Here is a 22,349-nt window from a genome sequence, read left to right on the forward strand (position 1 = left end):
TTACTAAAGATGTTGTATGCTTAAACTTGTATTCCTTGTAAATATGTCATTGTCCAAATTTCACAAGAAATAGTAGGAATATTAATGAAGTTACTAACACATGGAAAAAATAAAATCCTGGGATAATATAGTAGAGTAAGCAGGGTGACTATCAGTTCAGTTCAGTTCAGTCGCTCAGTCATGTCTGGCTCTTTGAGACTGCATGGACTGCAGCACGCCAGGCCTCCCTGTCCATCACCAACTCCCGGAGTGACTGTAGTAAAGGGGAAATTAGTGGGCAAATGAACAAGCACTGGAATTCAATAACCAATTGTCTGTATTGAATCTGGGTTGTGGAACTCCCTGTTTGCTGGTCAAAGTCCGTATAGTCCATTTAAGGTTCTAAAATGCAGCATATACATTCTATTCTTTCTCTTCTAACCCACTCACATCCAAAATGCAAAGTATAGAGCTATTTTTGCTGAGTTCTCTCTCATCCTCTGCACAAGCATGTATGGTTAACTCAAATGTCTTCTTTTCTCATCAAGACTTCTCTGTACATTCTTCAACAGCAAAATTCATGCATCACCATCCGGAAATCACTCCGGTGTTCTTCAAGCAGCAAACACAGGGCCAACTGCAAATAACCAATATTTTGACATCTATGACATTCTTGAGAATGCTTTTGTAGTTTTTTTCAAGTGGACCAAAGCAACTGCACTCGTTACAAAGCATGCTATCAAATTAATTCCACGTAGTTGCATATACTGTACCTGTCCACAGCAGGGAATGGCAGCACCAGGTATTTACAGCTTCCTGCTTAGAGTCTCAGTTGTGCTGTCCATTATTTTATTTCTTATTAGAATTCTTAATACGCTCAGGTGAAATTTAAAATAAAAAGCTTTACATTTTTTTTAATGAAATGAAAAGTCATAAAACTTTGAATTATCTCTGCAAAAATTTCAAGCCACCTTCTGAGAATGTACACATGACTGCCCTTTTATTTTGCTTTCTTTAAAGAGGGTTGGGTAACCATGGGGACTAGATTATAGGTTTTAATTGTGAGTCAGTCCTCTTAAGACACAAGCTTCAGTCTCAAAGCAATTAAAATATGATCATATGCAGATAACTGTATAAAACATTAAGTGGCACTTGGATCATATGAAAATAAATGAAATAAAGCATGTGGCACTTTGATCATAAAGTGGTTTCTGATCTCTATATTATTTAAAAATTTTTGTCCAGGTAAAATATAATAATTTTAATTGGATATTTAATTGCCTCTTTATTTATCAGTTAAGCTTAATCAAAAAGGTACATAACCCACAACAAAATTATTATATGTCCCTTTGTGTGCATGTGTGTGTACTCCTCCTTTGGTCTGGGTCAGTTTAACTTCTAACTCTGTTCTTGAGTGAAATGCAAAGGGGACACTAACTACACCGTTTGCTTAAAAGAATACTATACCATGAGCATTAAGACAATGGATTAAGAACATTTAACTTTACAAATCTGGGTATACTTGATTTATAATATTGTACTAATTTCAAGTGAACAGCATAGTGATTAAGTATTTTGGCAGATTATACTCTATTCAAAGAGCTAGAGGGGTACGGTAGGGGAAGGGGAGGGAGGCTCAAGAGGGAAGGGGACATATATACATATCCTGATTTTATTAGATATAATTATCCTATATATACATATCTATGTATAAATATGTGCATAATTATAAATTATATATAGTATAAATTACATACATAATTATATATATATATATATATAATTATAATGGATTTGTGTTATACAGAAGAAACCAATAAAAATTTTCCACCAATTAAAAATAAACAAAATTTAAAAAAATTACAAGACAGTGGGTATAATTTCTTATGCTATACAATACATCCTTATAGGTCATCTATTTAACACACAGTAGCTTGTCCCTCTTAATTGTATACTCCTAAACTCCCTCTTAGGCTGCGACATGCTGGAGCGGTAAGCAGCTGGAAGGAGATACCCCACGTTCAAGATCAGAGAAATTACAGTAAGATGCTAGGAACAGGCAGAAGGCAACAGAGGGCACACAGAGAGAAACCACAATCACAGAAAGCTAACCAATCTAATCACATGGACCACAGCCTTATCTAACTCAATGAAACTATGAGCTATGCCATGTAGGGCCAACCAAAAGACGGATCATGGTCGAGAGTTATGACAAAATGTGTTCCACTGAAGAAGGGAATGGCAAACCACTTGAGTATTATGACCTTGAGAACCCCATGAACTGTATGGAAAGGCAAAAAGATAGGACACTGAAAGATGAACTCCCCAGGTCAGTAGGTGCCCAATATGCTACTGGAGATCAGTGGAGAAATAACTCCAGAAAGAATGAAGGGATGGAGCCAAAGCAAAAACAACATCCAGGTTTGGATGTGACTGGTTGTAGAAGCAAAGTCTGATCTGTAAAGAGCAATATTGCATAGGAACCTGGAATGTTAGGTCCAGGAGTCAAAGAAAATTGGAAGTGGTCAAACAGGAGATGGCAAGAGTGAACATCACTACTTTAGGAATCAGGGAACTAAAATGGACTGGAATGGGTGAATTTAACTCAGATGACCATTATATCTACTACTTTGGGCAAGAATCCCTTAGAAAAAATGGAATAGCCATCATAGTCAACAAGAGTCTGAAATGCAGTACTTGGAGGCAATCTCAAAAATGACAGCATGATCTCCATTTGTTTCCAAGGCAAATCATTCAATATCGTGGTAATCCAAGTCTATGCCCTGACCAGTAATGCTGAAGAAGCTGAAGTTGACTGATTCTATGAAGACCTACAAGACCTCTTAGAACAAACACCCCCCAAAAGATGTCCATTTCATTATAGGGGAGTGGAATGCAAAAGTAGAAAATCAAGAAATCCCTGGAGTAACAGGCAAATTTGGCCTTGGAATATAGAATGAAGTAGGTAAAAGGCTCAAACAGTTTTGCCAACAGAATGCACTGGTCATAGCAAACACCCTCTTTCAACAACACAAGAGAAGACTCTACACATGCACATCACCAAATGGTCAACACTGAAATCAGATTGATTATATTCTTTGCATCCAAAGATGGAGAAGCTCTATACAGTCAGCAAAAAATAAGACCAGGAGCTGAGTGTGGCTAAGATCATTAACTCCTTATTGCCAAATTCAGACTGAAATTGAAGAAAGTAGGGAAAACCTCTAGACCATTCAGGTATGACCTAAATTAAATCCCTTAAGAATATACAGTGAAAGTGGGAAATAGATTTAAGGGATGCAATCTGATAGACTGCCTGATGAACTATGGATGGAGATTCATGACATTATACAGGAAACAGGGATCAAGACCATCCCCAAGAGAAAGGAATGCAAAAAAGCAAAATGGCTATCTGAGGAGGCCTTAAAAATAGCTGTGAAAAAAAAAAAAAGAAGCAAAAAACAAAGGAAAAGAGGAAAGATATACCCATTTGAATGCAGAGTTACAAATAATAGCAAGGAGAGATAAGAAAGCCTTCCTCAATGATCAATGCAAAGAAGTATAGGAAAACAATGGAATGAGAAAGACTAGAGATCTCTTCAAGAGAAATAGAGATAGCAAGGGAACATTTCATGCAAAGATGGGCTCAATAAAGGACAGAAATGGTATGGACCTAACAGAAGCAGAAGATATTAAGAAGAGGTGGCAAGAATACACAGAAGAACTGTACAAAACAAGATCTTCACAACTCAGATAATCACGATGGTGTGATCACTCACACTCACCTAGAGCCAGACATCTTGGAATGGGAAGTCAAATAGGACTTAGGAAGCATCACTACGAACAAAGCTAGTGGAGGTGATGGAATTCCAGTTGAGCTATATCAAATTCTAAAAGATGATGCTGGGAAAGTGCTGCACTCAATATGCCAGCAAATTTGAAAAACTCAGCAGTGACCACGGGACTGGAAAAGGTCAGTTTTCATTCCAATCCCAAAGAAAGGCAATGACAAAGAATGCTCAAACTACTGCACTACAAATTGCACTCATCTCACATGCTAGTAAAGTAATGCTCAAAATTCTCCAAGCAAGGCTTCAACAATATGTGAACCATGAATTTCCAGATGTTCAATCTGGATTTAGAAAATACAGAGGAACCAAAGATCAAATTGCTAACATCTGTTGGATCATTGAAAAAGCAAAAGAGTTCCAGAAAAACATCTATTTCTCTTTTATTGACTATGCCAAAGCCTTTGACTGTGTGGATCACAACAAATTTTGGAAAATTGTGGAAGAGATTGGGATAATAGATCACCTGACCTGCCTCTTGAGAAATCTGTATACAGGTCAGGAAGCAACAGTTAGAACTGGACATGAAACTACAGACTGGTTCTATATAGGAAAAGGAGTATGTCAGGGTATATATTGTCACCCTGCTTATTTAACTTATATGCAAAGTACTTCATGAGAAATGCTGGGCTGGATAAAGCACAAACTGGAATCAAGATTGCCAGGAGAAATTTCAATAACCTCAAATATGCAGATGATTCCACTCCTATGGCAGAGATTGAAGAACTAAGGAGCCTCTTGTTGAAAGTGAAAGTGGAGAGTGAAAAAATTGGCTTAAAGTTCAACATTCTGAAAACTAAGATCATGGCATCTGGTCCCATCACTTCATGGAAAATAGATGGGGAAACAGTGGAAATGGTGTCAGACTTTATTTTTGGGGGCTCCAAAATCACTGCAGATGGTGAGTGCAGCCATGAAATTAAAAGACGCTTACTCCTTGGAATGAAAGTTATGACCAATCTAGATAGCATATTCAAAAGCAGAGACATTACTTTGCCAACAAAGGTCCGTCTAGTCAAGGCTGTGGTTTTTCCAGTGGTGTCAATAGTAACACGAACAAATTTTTGTTTACCAAATTCAGGAATATGGGTAACATCCATTTGCCATATATCGTTTGGCAACAATCCTCGAGGATTAACTCCATAATGAGGGACGCTAAAAAATTGAGGACATGTTTGACATTGCTTAACAATCTGTCTGGCAGCTTCTCAAGTAATGCCAAATTGAAGTCTTAAACTATTGCTGTTTTGATGGTGTAAGCTGTGGGAAGTTTTTGCCATTTGTTCCAATGAAGGAAATATCATACGTGTAGCTTCATCAGCCAAAGCATTGCCTCGTGCTAAAGGTCCAGGAAGCCCAGAGTGAGCACGAATATGACCAAAATAGCATTTATTAACTTTGGAACAAATTAAATGTTGTATATCACGAAAAAGAGTTTGGATAGTAGAATTCAGGGTACCAATAAATGGAACAGTCTCAATAGTGTTTAAGGCTCTTATGATATATTGACTGTCAGAATATAAATTAAATGGAGCAGAAATTTGTAATAGAGCCTGAAAAACAGCAAATAGTTCTACTTCTTGAGCAGACTTATAATTAGTACGCCAGGTGGTAGTATTGTCCTGTATAATCAAACTAGCTATTCCATTAGAAGAACCATCAGTAAATACAGTTAGGGCGTTGGCAAGGGGCTGAGAAACAACGATTTTGGGGAAGAGAAATTGGTGATAGTGAGCAAATTGCAAAATTTTATCTGAGGGATAATGATTATCAAGCCGTCCACTAAAACCAGCTAAGGCAATAACCCAATTTAGCCAACACCATTCCCACCTGTTCATCTCCTATCATTTTATTAATTGTCTCAAGCAGGTGGGCAACAAAATCTTCATATAGTTTATCTGGCCCCTGGCGAATTTTAGATAAATCTTCAGTCTTTTTATCAGAATTTGGAAGTTTTTTCCATGCTCGTAGAGCTGCAGCACTAATCTGAGGGTAGGCTCCAGGCAAATAATTAAGTTGACTATTAGTGTCTCGATATTCTCCCTCTCCCACCATCATTTCATAAGTGGTGTTCAGTCCCTGTCGCCGATTGATATCAGCTGTGATCCCACACTGCTCAGCAAACTCAGATTTCCATAGTAAATAATCTCCTCCAGATAAACAAGCTCGAGCAACCTGTTTCCAATCATTAGGTGGCAGATTTTGATTTCCTAAAGCCTCTGTAATAGCCTGAGTAAACGGTGCAGTTGGGCCGTATTGTGCACAAGCCATTTTTAACTCTTTCAGTTGCTTAAAGGGCAGCGGTTCATAATACCTCTGCCGTTGAGCATTTTCAAATACTGGATAGATTCCTGAAAACCCAGGAATATGTTCTCCTTCTTCATTAGCTCGCTTAATCGCTTGTTGAAGAGGAGATAATAATATCTCACTTTTAATTTTTATGTTTTCACCGGGCCAAGAAGCAGGCATAGATATAAGCTCTCGCAGCTCTACAAAAGGCAGAGGTGGATCGAGTCCAGCAAGAACCGAGGGAGGATATGCTGGAGGAGTAGGCTGGTTGGAGTGGGAGTCTCCCTGTGCATCCTTTTTTACTGCTATAACAATCCTCTGAATTAAATTCTCCAGCTGTTCTTCTGAAAGCCCTGAATGCTTTAATTCCCCTTTTCCCGAGGGGGATTGAATGCTAACCATCATCTCCCAAGGCATATCCTCTCTATGGTACTGAGCCGCTTGTTCATTTAACTCTTCCTGTTCATCAGACCTTAACACATCATCACTCCCTCCAGCCTTACAAGCTGCTCCCTCAGGCACAGCATAAAGCAGCTCAGGCCGAGGGGCGGAAGGCTCTGCAACTTCGGATTCTGTGGAATCCCTGAGAGCTGTTTGAATTTTATGTCCCTCATGTTCAGGATCCAGACAGTCTCTTACGAGAGTCCACAAAGAAAAAGCATCCACAGGAACACGATTGGGACCATGTAAGGAATAGTATGTCTGCAATTGTTTTCCTACCTTTTTCCAAGTTTCCAGACTAACTGTTCCTTCCTCTGGAAACCAGGGACAAACTTCTCTATAAAAAGTAAAAACTTCTCTAGCTGTAACTTATTTACATGAATTCCCCTACCTTTTAACATAGTTTTCAACATATGTACAAATAACTGGCAGTTATTGCCTTGTCCCATGATTTATTACTCTCGACAATCACCCTCCCTGCCCTTTACTTTAATTAATTAGGAATTCCTTTTTACTTACCTCAATCTTGGCGGGCAGCGGCCGTGGTCGCCCTCCGATTCTTGAGTCCCTGTTTTGGGCGCCACCTGCTGGTGCCAGCCAGCAAAGTCGATCAGGTCCCGAGAACGTGCACGGCGGGGCTAAGAAAGAAACTAAAGCAAGAGACTACAACAAAGATGGGGTCGAGAGGTTCAGACACGTCTCCACGAAGGGACGCAGTCTGACACCAACTTTATTCAGCACCTCATATTTATACAGAAGAGTGTGAGAAAGACAAGACAGTTGACATTTTTTCTTGGTTGGCCTATACATCTTACAAACAGTCACAAGAAATCTTGAGAGCATGGGAATGGCTCCCTGTTATTATTTCTTACACCAGGTAACATTTCCCTGTGCATGAGAAGTTTGCACAGAACTCCAGGTGCTTGTAGTAAATAAGCGCCTAATCTCTGGGGTGGTGGGACAGAGAGCTATGTTTGCAAGCAAACCCTCAAGGACTGAGGCAGCTCCCAGAGCTGTGTCCTTCGGACAAATGACCCCGTTTTCACGGGCAGCTCCCCGCATGACATTGTACAGGAGACAGGGATCAAGACCATCCCCATGGAAAAGAAATGCAAAAAAGCAAAATAGCTGCCTGAGGAGGCCTTACAGATAGCTGTGAAAAGAAGAGAAGCGAAAAGCAAAGGTGAAAAGGAAAGATATAAACATATGAATGCAGAGTTCCAACGAATAGCAAGGAGAGATAAGAAAGCCTTCCTCAGTGATCAATGCAAAGAAATAGAAGAAAACAACGGAATGGGAAAGACTAGAGATCCCTTCAAGAAAATTAGAGATACCAAGGGAACTTTTCATGCAAAGATGGGCTCGATACAGGAAAGAAATGGTATGGACCTAACAGAAGCAGACGATATTAAGAAGAGGTGGCAAAAATACAAAGAATTGCACAAAAAAGATCTTCACAACCAAGAGAATCACGATGGTGTGATCACTGACCTAGAGCCAGACAACCTAGAATGTGAAGTCAAGTGGGCCTTAGAAAGCATCACTATTAACAAGGCTAGTGGAGGTGATGCAATTCCAGTTGAGCTATTTCAAATCCTGAAAGATGATGCTGTGAAAGTGCTGCACTCAGTATGCCAGCAAATTTGGAAAACTCAGCAGTGGCCACAGAATGGAAAAGGTCAGTTTTCATTCCAATCCCAAAGAAGGGCAATGCCAAAGAATGCTCAAACTACCGTACAATTGCACTCATCTCACATGCTAGTAAACTAATGCTCAAAATTCTCCAAGCCAGGCTTCAATAGTACATGAACCATGAACTTCCTGATGTTCAAGCTGGTTTTAAAAAAGGCAGAGGAACCAGAGACCAAATTGCCAACATCCGCTGGATCATCAAAAAAGCAAGAGAGTTCCAGAAAAACATCTATTTCTGCTTTACTGACTATGCCAAAGCCTTTGACTGCGTGGATCACAATAAACTGTGGAAAATTCTGAAAGAGATGGGAATACCAGACCATCTGACCTGCCTCTTGAGAAACCTATATGCAGGTCAGGAGGTGACAATTAGAACTCAACATGGAACAACAGACTGTTTCCAAATAGGAAAAGGAGTACGTCAAGGCTGTATATTGTCACCTTGCTTATTTAACTTATATGAAGAGTACATCATGAGAAAAGCTGGGCTGGAAGAAGCACAAGCTGGAATTAAGCTTTCTGGGAGAAATATCAATAACCTCAGATATGCAGTTGACACCACCCTTATGGCAGAAAGTGAAGAGGAACTCAAAAGCCTCTTGATGAAAGTGAAAGAGGAGAGGGAAAAAGTTGGCTTAAAGCTCAACATTCAGAAAACGAAGATCATGGCATCTGGTCCCATCACTTCATGGGAAATAGATGGGGAAACAGTGGAAACGGTGTCAGACTTTATTTTTGGGGGCTCCAAAATCACTGCAGATGGTGAGTGCAGCCATGAAATTAAAAGATGCTTACTCCTTGGAAGGAAAGTTATGACCAATCTAGATAGCATATTCAAAAGCAGAGACATTACTTTGCCAACAAAGGTCCGTCTAGTCAAGGCTGTGGTTTTTCCAGTGGTTGTGTATGGATGTGAGAGTTGGAATGTGAAAAAAGCTGAGCACCGAAAAATTGATGTTTTTGAACTGTGGTATTGGAGAAGACTCTTGAGAGTCCCTTGGACTGCAAGGAGATCCAACCAGTCTATTCTGAAGAAGATCAGCCCTGGGATTTCTTTGGGGGGAATGATGCTGAAGCTGAAACTTCAGTACTTTGGCCACCTCATGCAAGGAGTGGACTCATTGGAATAGACTCTGATGCTGGGAGGGATTGGGGGCAGGAGGAGAAGGGGACGACAGAGGATGAGATGGCTGGATGGCATCACTGACTCGATGGACGTGAGTCTCAGTGAACTCCAGGAGTTGGTGATGGACAGGGAAGCCTGGTGTGCTGCGATTCATGGGGTCACAAAGAGTCGGACACGACTGAGTGACTGAACTGAACTGAACTGATAATATAGCAAGCCCTGTAAAGTGTCATAAGGTTTCCAACATAATCCTGATTTCAATTTTATGGTATAAGATATTTGGGTTCAATCCCTGGGTCAGGAAGATCCCCTAGAGGAGGAAATAGCAACCCCCTTCAGGATTCTTGCCTGTGGAATCCCATGGATAGAGGTGGCTGGTGGGCTATATAGTCCACAGAGTTGGGCAAAGTCAGACATAACTGCAGGGACTTAGAAAGCACACATGTATTACGCTAATTAAATGAAATAAAGAAGTTTATACATAGAGAAGTTCAATGACTTATACAACATTCAATGTCACATCTGAGGTTAAACTAAATTTTGCCTGACTCCATATCCTGTGTGTCCATATCCTGTGTGTGTTTAATTACTACAGTACAACACAATTTGAAAAGAAGAGAGAGGGCAAACTTTACATTTAATACTTTAAGCAGGAGAGCAAAATGAAAATCCACCCATGGGCAGTTTTTAGAAGTAGCTTTGTCACATAAGATCTCCTTGGGAATCAGTGGGGCTCAGCTTATGTTAGATTAATCAAGATCTCAGTTCAAAGTTATATGAGAGGAATCTTTCAAAAGAAGTGACATTGTTGTGGAATGCTCAGTCTCCCATTCAACAACTGACTACAGAAACTCTCTAGACAGTTTTTCAATTTTCATGGGGGCTTAAGGAAGAAAAATCAGACTTTGATCTCATAACCTGTTTTTGGATATGATATACTCTTTCAAGTCACTAGTGGACATGCCACATGTTGAATGATCTTGTAGTGGTGGCATCTGAAATATAAGAACGTCAAATAATGGCTGAGGTTCTTTACCACACTGATATTCTATATTCAAATGATATATCATAAAATTCCTACAGCAGTAGAAAATCTTTCAACATCAGACCCACCATAGTACTTCAGTTAAGAAGTGAGAATAGGCGTCTGTCAATGTACACTCTGAAAATTTAATTACATTTCTATGCTTCAGTTTTATTACTTGTAAAGATAGAAAAATATCTATCCATAGAATAATACGAGGATTTGATGAAATGATGCATGCCAAATGATTGTAAAATGCATTGATAAATTTATTGTTTACTGCTTTCACCACTATCAGTATCATCTTTAATGCAAGTAACTAGGTATCACAGTGAATATATCAGGGCTACAGTTCTTAGAAAACCCAAATTAAAACCATTCAAGAAAACAAGTTATAGTTTGCCTTGGTTGTTTTATTGATAGTGGCAGTTATACTCGATTTATGTTTGTTTAGAGTTTACAACATTTTTATTGCAGCATGTCTGTTCATTTGTTGTTTCCAGTTTTAACAAACTTGTCTGAATCAGCAATTCCTGCTAATAATCTGCAAACAAGTATAAAAGTTTAGTAAGCCATTATGAAGTTCTTGAATATATATATACACACACACACACACACACACACACATATATATATATATTGCTTTAGATGACAAGCATAAAAGTAAATACAGCAGGTCTGATTTTATAAATGAAGATATGATGACATAAATAAAAATAAAATAAAGTAGTAGAACCAGGATTAGAGTCCAGGACTCCAGAAACTTGCTTTTTCTCTTTATTTTGGGGCCTTTTTGTTCCAGTGATATAAAATCAAAGAGGACACAGGCTGTTAGAGAGTCACACACACATGCACACATAAGAAAATTCAAGAAAGTCCTTTTCATGATTATTGAATTGATTCATTAAAAAAAGGAAGACAAAGAGTTAGGGATAAGAATCTGAATATTATAAGCATAGAAATGACATCTGTGCAACATAAATACATTATTATTTTTCTCATTTAAGAGTTTGAATTCATCTTTTTTCAATCAACTTTTTGCTTTTAAAGATCTAGTTCCCGACGAAGACTGGATCCTCTAGAAGATTGCAGGTCATATTGTTGGAGCAGGGAGAATTACAGGGTTCCCACACATAACAGAGAATAGATCCCCATTATTTGTTTCTCTTCTTACTCACCATAGTGTTACTGACTTAAGCCAACATTACATATCTTTAATTGCCTGCAAGATATTCCATCTCACCGTATTTTTCACTGACATTCATCCTAAGGTTTTTTCACTTGGTAATTTCTCCTTCTGCCTATATAATACATTTTCCCATTATAGTCTCAGTTTAGAAGTTAATTAATAAGTACAGAGACACGGTTGTCCTTCAAAAGAATGTTCCTGTGACCTCACACCAGACACCATTATATCCACACTCTAGAGTCAAGAAAGAGACATAAACTAGGGAAAGGAAAGCAACAATTATATGCACGTGTAAAAGATTTACTGAAACCAAGCAGTTTATTTGTATAGAACACACACACATACACAATGGGTCTTATTTTTAAGAGAAGGCAGATCCTGTACCCATGATGTCAAAGATAACATGAATTTTGTTGGGAGGGGGGTTCAGGATGAGGGGAAACATGTATACCTATGACTGAGTCATGCTGATGTATGGCAAAAGCCATCACAATATTGTAAAGTAATTATCTGCCAATTAAATTCAATAAATAAAATTTTAAAAAGATAAGATGAATTTTGAGACAATTGTTTGGGCATTTCAACCTACTGAATAAGCAATTAAAAGTAAAGATACGTTAATGTGTATTATGTACCAGTTATGTAAGTGTTTTACAAATATCTACTTGTTTTTCCTCTAATCATCACAGAGTAGTTAAATGACTTTATTAAGATCACATAACCAATTAGTATATATTCTATATGTAGCAAAGCTAAGATTTCAACCCAGTCATCTCTTACATAACTGATATGCTCTTATCTGTTATTTTAAACTACCTCCCAAGACCACAGTTATCTATAGATTTATCCAGTTTATCTGTGGGAGCATTCTCCCTAGAATTTTTCTCAACTATACTTTCCTGTACATGGAAGAATATGATTTTAGGATCTGAAAAATAGGGGTTGACCTATAAGGCCTTTGCCAGCTCTTCTGGTTCTACCAGGACTTATCAACTCAGCCAAATTAATTATTTTTCATCTTGAAAGGATTCAGTACCATCTCTTAAAGTGCACAGTTTTTAAAGTCACTGCCTCTTAAAGCATCATACCCGAATAACATTCTCTAGCATCAATGAAGATTTTAATTATTTTTTAAATAAAGTGACAAAAAAAGAAAAAAGAAAAGAAGCCAAATACATCACAGAAAATGCCTTAAAGGTGATTTTATTATCCTTATCTTTGCCTCTTTAGAAGGAAGAATAAAAGTATCCTTTATTAATCAATCACTCAAATCAATTCGTGTATTCTGATGCCATCTATTTCAGATGAGAAAGACAAGATAACCAAGAAGATGTTGGAGAATAATTATACCATGCAGACTGAGTTCCTACTTGTTGGATTCACAGATTATCTACCTCTCAGTTCAGTTCAGTTCAGTTTAGTCACTCAGTCGTGTCCGACACTTTGTGACCCCATGAATCGCAGCACACCAGGCTTCCCTGTCCATCACCAACTCCCGGAGTTCACTCAGATTCACGTCCATCGAGTCAGTGATGCCATCCAACCATCTCATCCTCTGTTGTCCCCTTCTCCTCCTGCCCCCAATCCCTCCCAGCATCAGAGTCTTTTCCAATGAGTCAAATCTTTGCATGAGGTGGCCAAAGTACTGGAGTTTCAGCTTTAGCATCATTCCTTCCAAAGAAATCCCAGGGCTGATCTTCTTCAGAATAGACTGGTTGGATCTCCTTGCAGTCCAAGGGACTCTTAAGAGTCTTCTCCAACACCACAGTTCAAAAGCATCAATTCTTTGGCACTCAGCTTTCTTCACAGTCCAACTCTCACATCCATACACGACCACTGGAAAAACTACAGCCTTGACTAGACGGACCTTTGTTGGCAGAGTAATGTCTCTGCTTTTGAATATGCTATCTGGGTTGGACATAACTTCCCTTCCAAGGAGTAAGCATCTTATAATTTCATGGCTGCAGTCACCACCTGCAGTGATTTTGGAGCCCAGAAAAATAAAGTTTGACACTGGTTCCACTGTTTCCCCATCTATTTCCCATGAAGTGATGGGACCAGATGCCATGATCTTCGTTTTCTGAATGTTGAGCTTTAAGCCAAATTTTTCACTCTCCACTTTCACTTTCATTAAGAGGCTTTTGAGTTCCTCTTCACTTTCTGCCATAAGGGTGGTGTCATCTGCATATCTGAGGTTATTGATGTTTCTCCCGGCAATCTTGATTCCAGCTTGTGTTTCTTCCAGTCCAGCGTTTCTCATGATGTACTCTGCATATAAGTTAAATAACCAGGGTGACAATATACAGCCTTGACGTACTCCTTTTCCTATTTGGAACCAGTCTGTTGTTCCATGTCCAGTTCTAACTGTCACCTCCTGACCTGAATACAGGTTTCTCAAGCGGCAGGTTAGGTGGTCTGGTATTCCCATCTCTTTAAGAATTTCCCACAGTTTATTGTGATCCACACAGTCAAAAGCTTTGGCATAGTCAGTAAAGCAGAAATAGATGTTTTTCTGGAACTCTCTTGCTTTTTACACTATTCTTGGTATTTCTCATAGTCTATACACTAACTGTGGTGGGAAATGTAGGTTTAATAATTTTAGTTAATATCAATTCAAGCCTTCAAACCCCCATGTATTATTTTCTCAGCAACTTGTCTTTCTTAGACATTAGCTACTCAACAGCAATCCCTCCTAAAATGCTGGCAAATTTCTTAGCATCCAAGCAAAGCATTTCCCTCTATGGTTGTGTGCTACTGATGTTTTTCTTTGGTTGTTTTGCTGATGCTGAATGCCTTATCCTGGCAGCAATGGCCTATGACCGCTATGCAGCCATCTGCAATCCACTGCTCTATTCTGCTCTTGTGTCTGGGAGAGTCTGTGTCTGCTGCATTGCGTTGGTGTACTTCAGGGGGGTGTGACTTCAAAGGTCCATGTCTGCCTCACATTCAGGCTGCCATATTGTGGCTCCAATATCATCAACCATTTTTTCTGTGATATCCCACCTCTCCTGGCTTTATCCTGCACAGACACCTACCTCAATGAGCTTCTGCTCTTTGCCTTGTGTAGCTTCATCTAGACCAGTGCTTTTGTGGTCATCTTTATCTCATACGTCTGTATCCTCCTCACTGTTTTGAGCATCAAGTCCTCAGGTGCAAGAAGCAAAACCTTCTCTACCTGTGCCTCCCATCTCATAGCAATCACCTTATTCTATGGAACACTCCTGTTTATGTACTTGCGTCCCAGTATCAGCTACTCCCTAGACACTGACAAAGTAGTTGCAGTGTTTTATACGGTTGTCTTTCCCATGTTTAATCCAGTAATCTACAACTTCAGAAACAAAGGTGTAAAAAATGCCCTCAGAAAGCTATTGGACAGAAACTGAACTTTCAAATGAATAGGATTTAAAGTTATTTGAGAATATTTAAGGCATAGCCTACCCCTCCAATCTGATAATCAGCTGTACATCACCCTATATGTCAAATATTTTAAACATTTTCCTGCCTTTCAGCAATAAAAATAACTTTTCATCCTCCATACTGTAAAATGATTTTATCTTCTCTTACAAAAATTTACTTGCCAAAATTCTGCTCTGTGAAACATTTCTGAATTAAAATAATAATTTCTCTTTGTACATTGATTTGGTATGTTCTTTATCATGTAATATTGAAGGAATTTGTTGATTTGTCTGTTAACATATCCATATGAGAAAGTCCGTAGCAGCTGGGGATATGTATCTTGGTTGATTTTTCCAAAACCTATGCAGCTTGGTGTATGGCGTGTGTGTGTGTGTGTGTGTGTGTGTGTATAGTGAATAAATGGATGAATGGATCAGATGAATGGATGGATAGAAAAGTGATTAAATTCAGTTTTCTGTGTTTGGGAAAATAAGCCTAGATTCAGCACTTACAGAACATTTACCGTCAGGGAAATTTAACATTACTCATGATGGATAATGGTGATTACAATGGATCTCAGAAAATCAGATAGAAGACACATATAGCAATAGTCACATTTATATTAGGAGAGAGTGAAATTATAGCATGTATTTTCTGTTTAGGCTAGATTGGTTATTGTAATAGATATTCACTGTGGATACCTGGTGAAGATCGTAAAGACTATTAACTATATACATTACTAATTCTTTACACATATGTTCCTGACTCTATCTTCAGGAAGAGGTCAACAATTGCTTTGATCACTGTTTTCTGTAAATTGACAGTGTAAATCAACTGAAGTATGAATACTTCTTTCTCTGGATTCAGTTTTGATGATCAGCCTTTTTTGGGTTGCTTTTAATCCTTGAGTCCTAATTTCTTTTTTATTTTATCTTGACAGAGTTGAAGGAATATACTTTGTAAATATGAATATATAATACTGTGCATTTGGTAGTAATTGTGGAGCTATAAATTACTGGATTTATTACAATATTATAATCCTGAAAATAAAGACAATAAAATATTGCCACTGAAATGGGTTTGTTTGAAATATAAATTAACTAATATATGTAATCTTCCTAGTATATGTATAATTTGAGAATCAAATGATCAAATATGTCCCTTGGACTGCAAGGAGATCCAAGCAGTCCATCCAAAAGGAAATCAGTTCTGAATATTCATTGGAAGTACTGATGCTAAAGCGAAATTCCAATACTTTGGCCACCTGATGTGAAGAACTGACTCATTGGAAAAGACCCTGATGTTGGTAAAGATTGAAAGCAGGAAGAGAAGAGGACAGCAGAGGATGTGATATTTGGAAGGGATCACTGATTTGATGGATATGAGTTTGAGCAAGCTTCTGGAGTTGGTGATGGACAGGGAAGCCTGGCATGCACAGTCCATGGAGTTTCAAAGAGTCAGACATGACTCAGCAATGAACTAACTGAACTTGATTTAACACAGTTTCATTCTCTAACTCATTGATATAATTTCATTCTCTAAGTCATTACAGATTTCACTATGCAATATATGTATGTAATATTCATATAGGAAGAAAAAATATATATACACATATATTTTCCTTTCTCTCCTTATTCTACAGTGATGGAAACTACACTAGATAGCATTTTTAAAAATGTATTTGGGCATTTAATCATAAATCTGGACAAACAGATTTCTGCTTCTTATGATTAACAAGAAAATTGTGGCATGTTTTCTGCTCTATGAGAGATCATATCAATGATATATTGAATCACATAAATGGAGATTAATTGATAATAAATATAAATCTTTATAATTTTCTACAGTTGACTATATATTTAATGCAAGTGAAAATGAAAATAATACAATTAGAGACACAGTAAATACAAATAAGCTTCAACAGTAATTTTGTTTCATACAACTTAAAAAATATGTACACTGTAGTTAAAATGAATGAATGAAAATCCCTGGTAGAGAAAAAAAGAAAGGGGAATATAATTAGCTTAATTATTCTCAATGACCATGATGAAAATCTTAAATCAGAACTGAATCAGATACTAAATCCGATGCTGTGCTTAGAAGGAAAAAAAAAAACAAAACATATATAGGATTAATAAAGTGGATAAGTGAGGAGTGAAAACAGTAGTTAAAACAGTAGTATAGTTAATGCTATAAAATATATAGGAGTAATAAAGTGGATAAGTGATGAGTTAAAAAAAAAAAATCAAAGATGAGTTAAAACTACCACATTCCTTGGCGGTCCAGTGGTTAAGAATCTGCTTTGCAATGCAGGGGACACTGGTTTGATCCCTGGTCCAGGAAGACCTCACATGCCATGGAGAAATTAAGCCCATGAGTGTGCCACAGCTAATGAGCCCAGGCTCTGGAGCACATGAGCTGCACCTACTGAAGCTCACGCACCTAGAGGCTGTGCTCCTCAACAAGAGAAGCCACTGCAATCAGAAGCCCTCACACCACAACTAGGGAAGAGCCCCCACTCACCATGCGGAGGGGCTAAAGAAAGTCCATGCGCAGCAATAGTATCCATCACAGTAAAAATAAATGAATAGTAAATAAATGTTAATTTTAAAATGACAGGAGCCTCAATAAGTCCTTAAAGTAATGCAACTATTGTTTCATCAGTTGTCACAATAATTTACAATCTAAAAAATTTAATTGTAAAATGAAGTTTGTAGGAATCAGACACAGTCATATAGATCAGAAGAAAATTAAAAATGTAAAATCAAACATGTAACTGTGCCCATACAGATCCTTTATCATGAACTGTCTTCAGCTACTCTCAAGACTGATTATTTCTATAGGAATTTGTCTGTGTGTGTGTGTGTGTGTGTGTGATGTATGATGTATAAGTCCTAATCAGTTGACTCCAGTGATTTAAAATCATCTGAACAAAGTATAAAATTCTGTGTACACTCATTTCCATACCCTAACTACTAAGGAAAAGGTAATTGGAAAAGAAATCTATCAGCTAATCACCAGGCCATATTTTATACATGAATCAGAGACGTTTTAGAAAAAGAAAAAAATTACAGAAATAGAATTTTCAACTAAGCTAATACGTTTGAGCACTAATATGCATGTGTGTGCATGCTAAATCTCTTCAGTTGTGTCTGACTCTTTGGGACCCTTTGGATCAGAGCCCACTAGGCACTTCTGTCCACGGGATTCCCCAGGCAAGAAGACTAGAGTGAGTTGCCATCCCTTCTCCAGGGAATCTTCCAGACCCAGGGATCCAACCACTTCTCTTATGTCTCCTGCATTGGCAGGCAGGTTCTTTACCACTAGTGTCTCATCTGGGAAGCCAAAGGAGTGTGCAAACACCAAAGCGTGGTATAAACTTGAATGAAGTAGAGTCCTTCAGTTTAATGCATTCATCACTGTGCTTTCACCAGCAAACAAAAGCAAAGAAAACATTTATTTACACTTTAAATAAGTGATACATTTGCTACATATTGTGGAGAGCACAAAATGACTAAGCAAATTCTTATCTCTAAGAGTTTATAATATTTTTGGAGAGAATTATTATAAACACACATATTATTTTAAAATTACCTCATAAAATATATCTTCACTTCCTTTCAATAAACGTTTAAATATGACTGCCCAATTCCTCTCATTTCTACTCAATAATTCATGCACAATGAAGGCATGTAGGGAGACTCAAAAGTGAGGGGATATATATATATATATACATATATATATGTATATATATATATAATAAGTGATTCACTCTGTTGTACAACAGAAATTAACACAACATTGTAAAGCAATTACACTACGGTATAAATAAATACATATCTTAAAAATGAACAAATATTTTAAGGGAGCTATCAAAATGATAGCACTTCATGCAGATGTTAACTTGATGAATTCATTAACATTTAGTATCCAAAGAATTGCAAACTGAGAATCTTTCTCATGTATCAAACACACAGCCATCTTAGATTTCAATGATAAAGGAATAATCAAAGATAATATTTTTAAATATACACAGAAAGTCTCAAAAAGGACATAGGAAATGTCAGAAATATTGCTCATGTACATAATAAACATACATATATACATAACTGTCAATCTAGAAGAACACATACAAAGTGCTTAATAACTTCTAGGGCATTTCTATTTCCTTAAATGTTTCAATATTTTTTTCCAATATTTAACACTGTCCATTCTAAATCCAAAATTTTGAGGTGCTGAGTGTTTTCTTATTGTTTGTGGGTTTGTCCATTAAATCAATCAAAAATAATTCTTAAAACACAGCTGAATGTTCATTAAAAAAAGCCATTGTGCACTAAAAACTGGAGGGATATCAGTATTCTAATGATAAGGGCCAGGATTTATTAGTACTGCCTTAAATGCTTTACATAATGAACTGATTTGATCTTTACAGTAACGATGTGTGTGTGCATGTGTGTTTAGTTGCTCAGTTGTAGCCCACCAGGCTTCTCTATCCATGGAATTTTCTAAGCAAGAGCACTGGAAGTGGGTTGCCGTTTCCTGTTCAGGAGATATTCCTGACCCAGGGATTGGAAGGTCGTCTCCTGCATTGCCACTTGTTTACCACTGAGCCACCAGGAAGCCCCTTATGGTAACTATATGGACCTGGAATTGTTTTTATCTAATGCAGTTTAAAACTTGAGGCTTATATTTTCAGTGATTTTTAGTGTTACATAAGTTATAGAACAGCAGACCTAGAATCTAAATTCTGGAACGTTTGGTTCCAAAGCAAGTGCTCATAATGACTCTGCTATATGCTTCTCTATAAAGTAAAGGAAATTATTTCTGAGATCAGTATCATTGTCCCCAAAACTGAACTCTGTTTCATCATAAAATTCAATGAAGTTGGAGCACTGGAATATGTGACATAGTTTAAAAGCTGACAGGTATACTTGTTCATGTATGAAATCAGTTGCCCTTAAAAATGTGTATATTTAGACCACAGTTTGACATGCTTCATTGGTTTCCAATTATAATATAGTTTTATAAAAGTATATTCTTAGAAATATGAGAGATTATATTTAGTCGGGCAACACTGGTTCAACAGAATAAATAGATAAAAACTATTTGCTTCTGGAGAGACAGCAAGGAAATACACTGTAGGAATGAAAAAAAAATGAGCTTTGAAATTTAACATCACTGTTATTTTCGTTGTTTGGAGTCCTTTCTTTTCTGCATAACTCTATTGAGAGCACTTTTCACTTCCTTGTTTCTAAGACTGTATATAAGGGGGTTCAGCATGGGGATGACAATAGTATAAAAAAACAGAAGCCACTTGAACCTTTCCCAAGGAGTAGGACTTACTTGGTTTTAAGTAAGTGAAAATCATAGTGCCATAGAAGATGGTGACCGCCAGGAGATGGGAGGCACAGGTAGAGGCGGCTTTTCGCTTCCCTGAAGTGGAAGTGATTTTCAGAATAGTGGACAGGATGGCCAAATAAGACACAGATATTGTGATAAGAGACACCAATAGGGTGGAACCAGCAAAAATGAATATGATGATTTCGATGTCATGTGTGTCAGTGCAGGACAGGGGTAAAATTGCCCTTCCATCACAGTAAAAGTGATAAATTTCATTTGGGTTGCAGAAATGCAATCTACTCATGCAAGGAACACTGACAGAGGTAAAACCAATCAAATAGGATCCAAAGATAAGAGAGCAGCAGCGTCTGGTGGACATAACAACGGGGTAACGCAGAGGGTTGCAGAGGGCTGCATAGCGATCATAGGCCATGGAGGAGAGAAGGACACATTCAGTGGCTCCCAAGAAGACAAAGAAAGACAACTGCATGAAGCAGTTCAGGTAAGAAATATACTTGCTGGAAGTCAGTAAGTTGTCTAAGGTTTTAGGGGTGATGACACTTGAGTAACTGAGGTCAAGAAATGACAAGTGACTAAGGAAAAAATACATGGGTGTGTGAAGCTGGGGGTCCAGGCGGATTATCAGGATCATCCCCACAGTCCCCAGCACAGTGATCAGGTATATCAGGAGAAAGAGGGTGAAGAGGACCAGCCGGATCTCTTCAGAATCTGTCAGTCCCATGAGGATGAAGTCAGACACTTGTGTGATATTCCTTCTACTCATAGTGTCCAAATGCTCCAAAATGTTGAGAAATCAGAATGATACATAGCAAGAATTACTACGAATTTTGTTTCCAGAAATTGTGTTTCCAGAAACATCATGATATATTTAGCTTAGTTTAATGTTTCTAGAAAGTGATAATAATGAGGGATGTAGAGAGTAGGAAGAAAAAAATCTTAATTGATGGCCAAATGTAGAAATAGAGGTAAGTAAATATTTGGATATAATATAGTAAAAGCTAGTATATTGGATAATTAGAATGGCTGATGCTGCTTTAAATGATTCTCATTATTAATGCATTTAATTCTCATGAGGTTATACATAGGTAGTACCGTTTCTCCCATTCTTCATATGAGAAAAAGAGCACAGTGAATTTAAGTAACTGAACCTGAGTCAGAGCTACTAAATGTTGGATCTGTAATTCTACCAAGCTAGATTGACCTCAAAAGGAATGCCAACAATACTATATTCTTATTAATATTGATTTCAGCAAACCTGTGAAAAAATGTTAGATATAATATATATACACATATAATAAACAATGATAGAATGGTCTTAGGGCACCATGCACTGTTCTTGTTTCCTAATATACTTGATATGAAATATAAATTTCAACCTTAGTATACTTCAGTAGGTTATGTTAAAATTATAGAACAAGTATTAATATTAATCTTCAAATATAGTGATATTTCGGAGAAGGCATTGGCACCCCACTCCAGTACTCTTGCCTGGAAGATCCCATGGACGAAGGAGCCTGGTGGGCTGCAGTCCATGGGGTCGCTAAGAGTCGGACATGACTGAGCGAATTCACTTTCACTTTTCACTTTCCTGCATTGGAGAAGGAAATGGCAACCCACTCCAGTGTTCTTGCCTGGAGGATCCCAGGGACGGGGGAGCCTGGTGGGCTGCCATCTATGGGGTCGCACAGAGTCAGACACGACTGAAGTATATTAGCAGTAGCAGCATAGTGATATTTTTCAAATTAATCACTCAAAATGTAATTTCTTCCATAATTTTATTTCTAAGCATGCAAATTAATTGCAGACCCTGATTTCATCAACTCTGTATTTCTGATTCCACAAATTTTGGCATTTCTTAGAGAAAAGTTTAAGTGATATCAGTGCACGTATTCTGAAAATATCTCCATTTTATTTGATTCTACCTAAAGTTTCTAATTTTGAGAATAATACTCACTGGCAGCCAAGACTGGTGATAATAAACTTCTTCCAATGTTATCTATCTAG

At 37.7% G+C, this 22,349-nt stretch overlaps 1 protein-coding gene and 2 pseudogenes across 1 annotated transcript; 1 reads left to right on the forward strand and 2 right to left on the reverse strand.

Annotated features, from left to right (window-relative positions):
- Nucleotides 1-5,069: 5,069 nt before the first annotated feature.
- Nucleotides 5,070-7,017, reverse strand: LOC104974340 (endogenous retrovirus group K member 7 Gag polyprotein-like; annotated as a pseudogene).
- On the forward strand, nt 14,121-14,971 carry OR5AS1BP (olfactory receptor family 5 subfamily AS member 1B, pseudogene; annotated as a pseudogene).
- On the reverse strand, nt 20,236-21,108 carry OR8H15 (olfactory receptor family 8 subfamily H member 15). The gene has a single exon (NM_001390442.1). It carries the CDS (start codon nt 21,106-21,108, stop codon nt 20,236-20,238), a length of 873 nt encoding a protein of 290 aa, NP_001377371.1.
- Between the last annotated feature and the right edge of the window lie 1,241 nt (nt 21,109-22,349).

The sequence above is a fragment of the Bos taurus genome, chromosome 15 (genome assembly GCF_002263795.3).
Source record: "Bos taurus isolate L1 Dominette 01449 registration number 42190680 breed Hereford chromosome 15, ARS-UCD2.0, whole genome shotgun sequence".
Lineage (NCBI taxonomy): Eukaryota > Metazoa > Chordata > Mammalia > Artiodactyla > Bovidae > Bos > Bos taurus.

Excerpts from the sequence above, each read along its gene's own strand:
- OR8H15 (NM_001390442.1), bottom strand. The coding sequence starts at position 21,108 with ATGAGTAGAAGGAATATCACACAAGTGTCTGACTTCATCCTCATGGGA.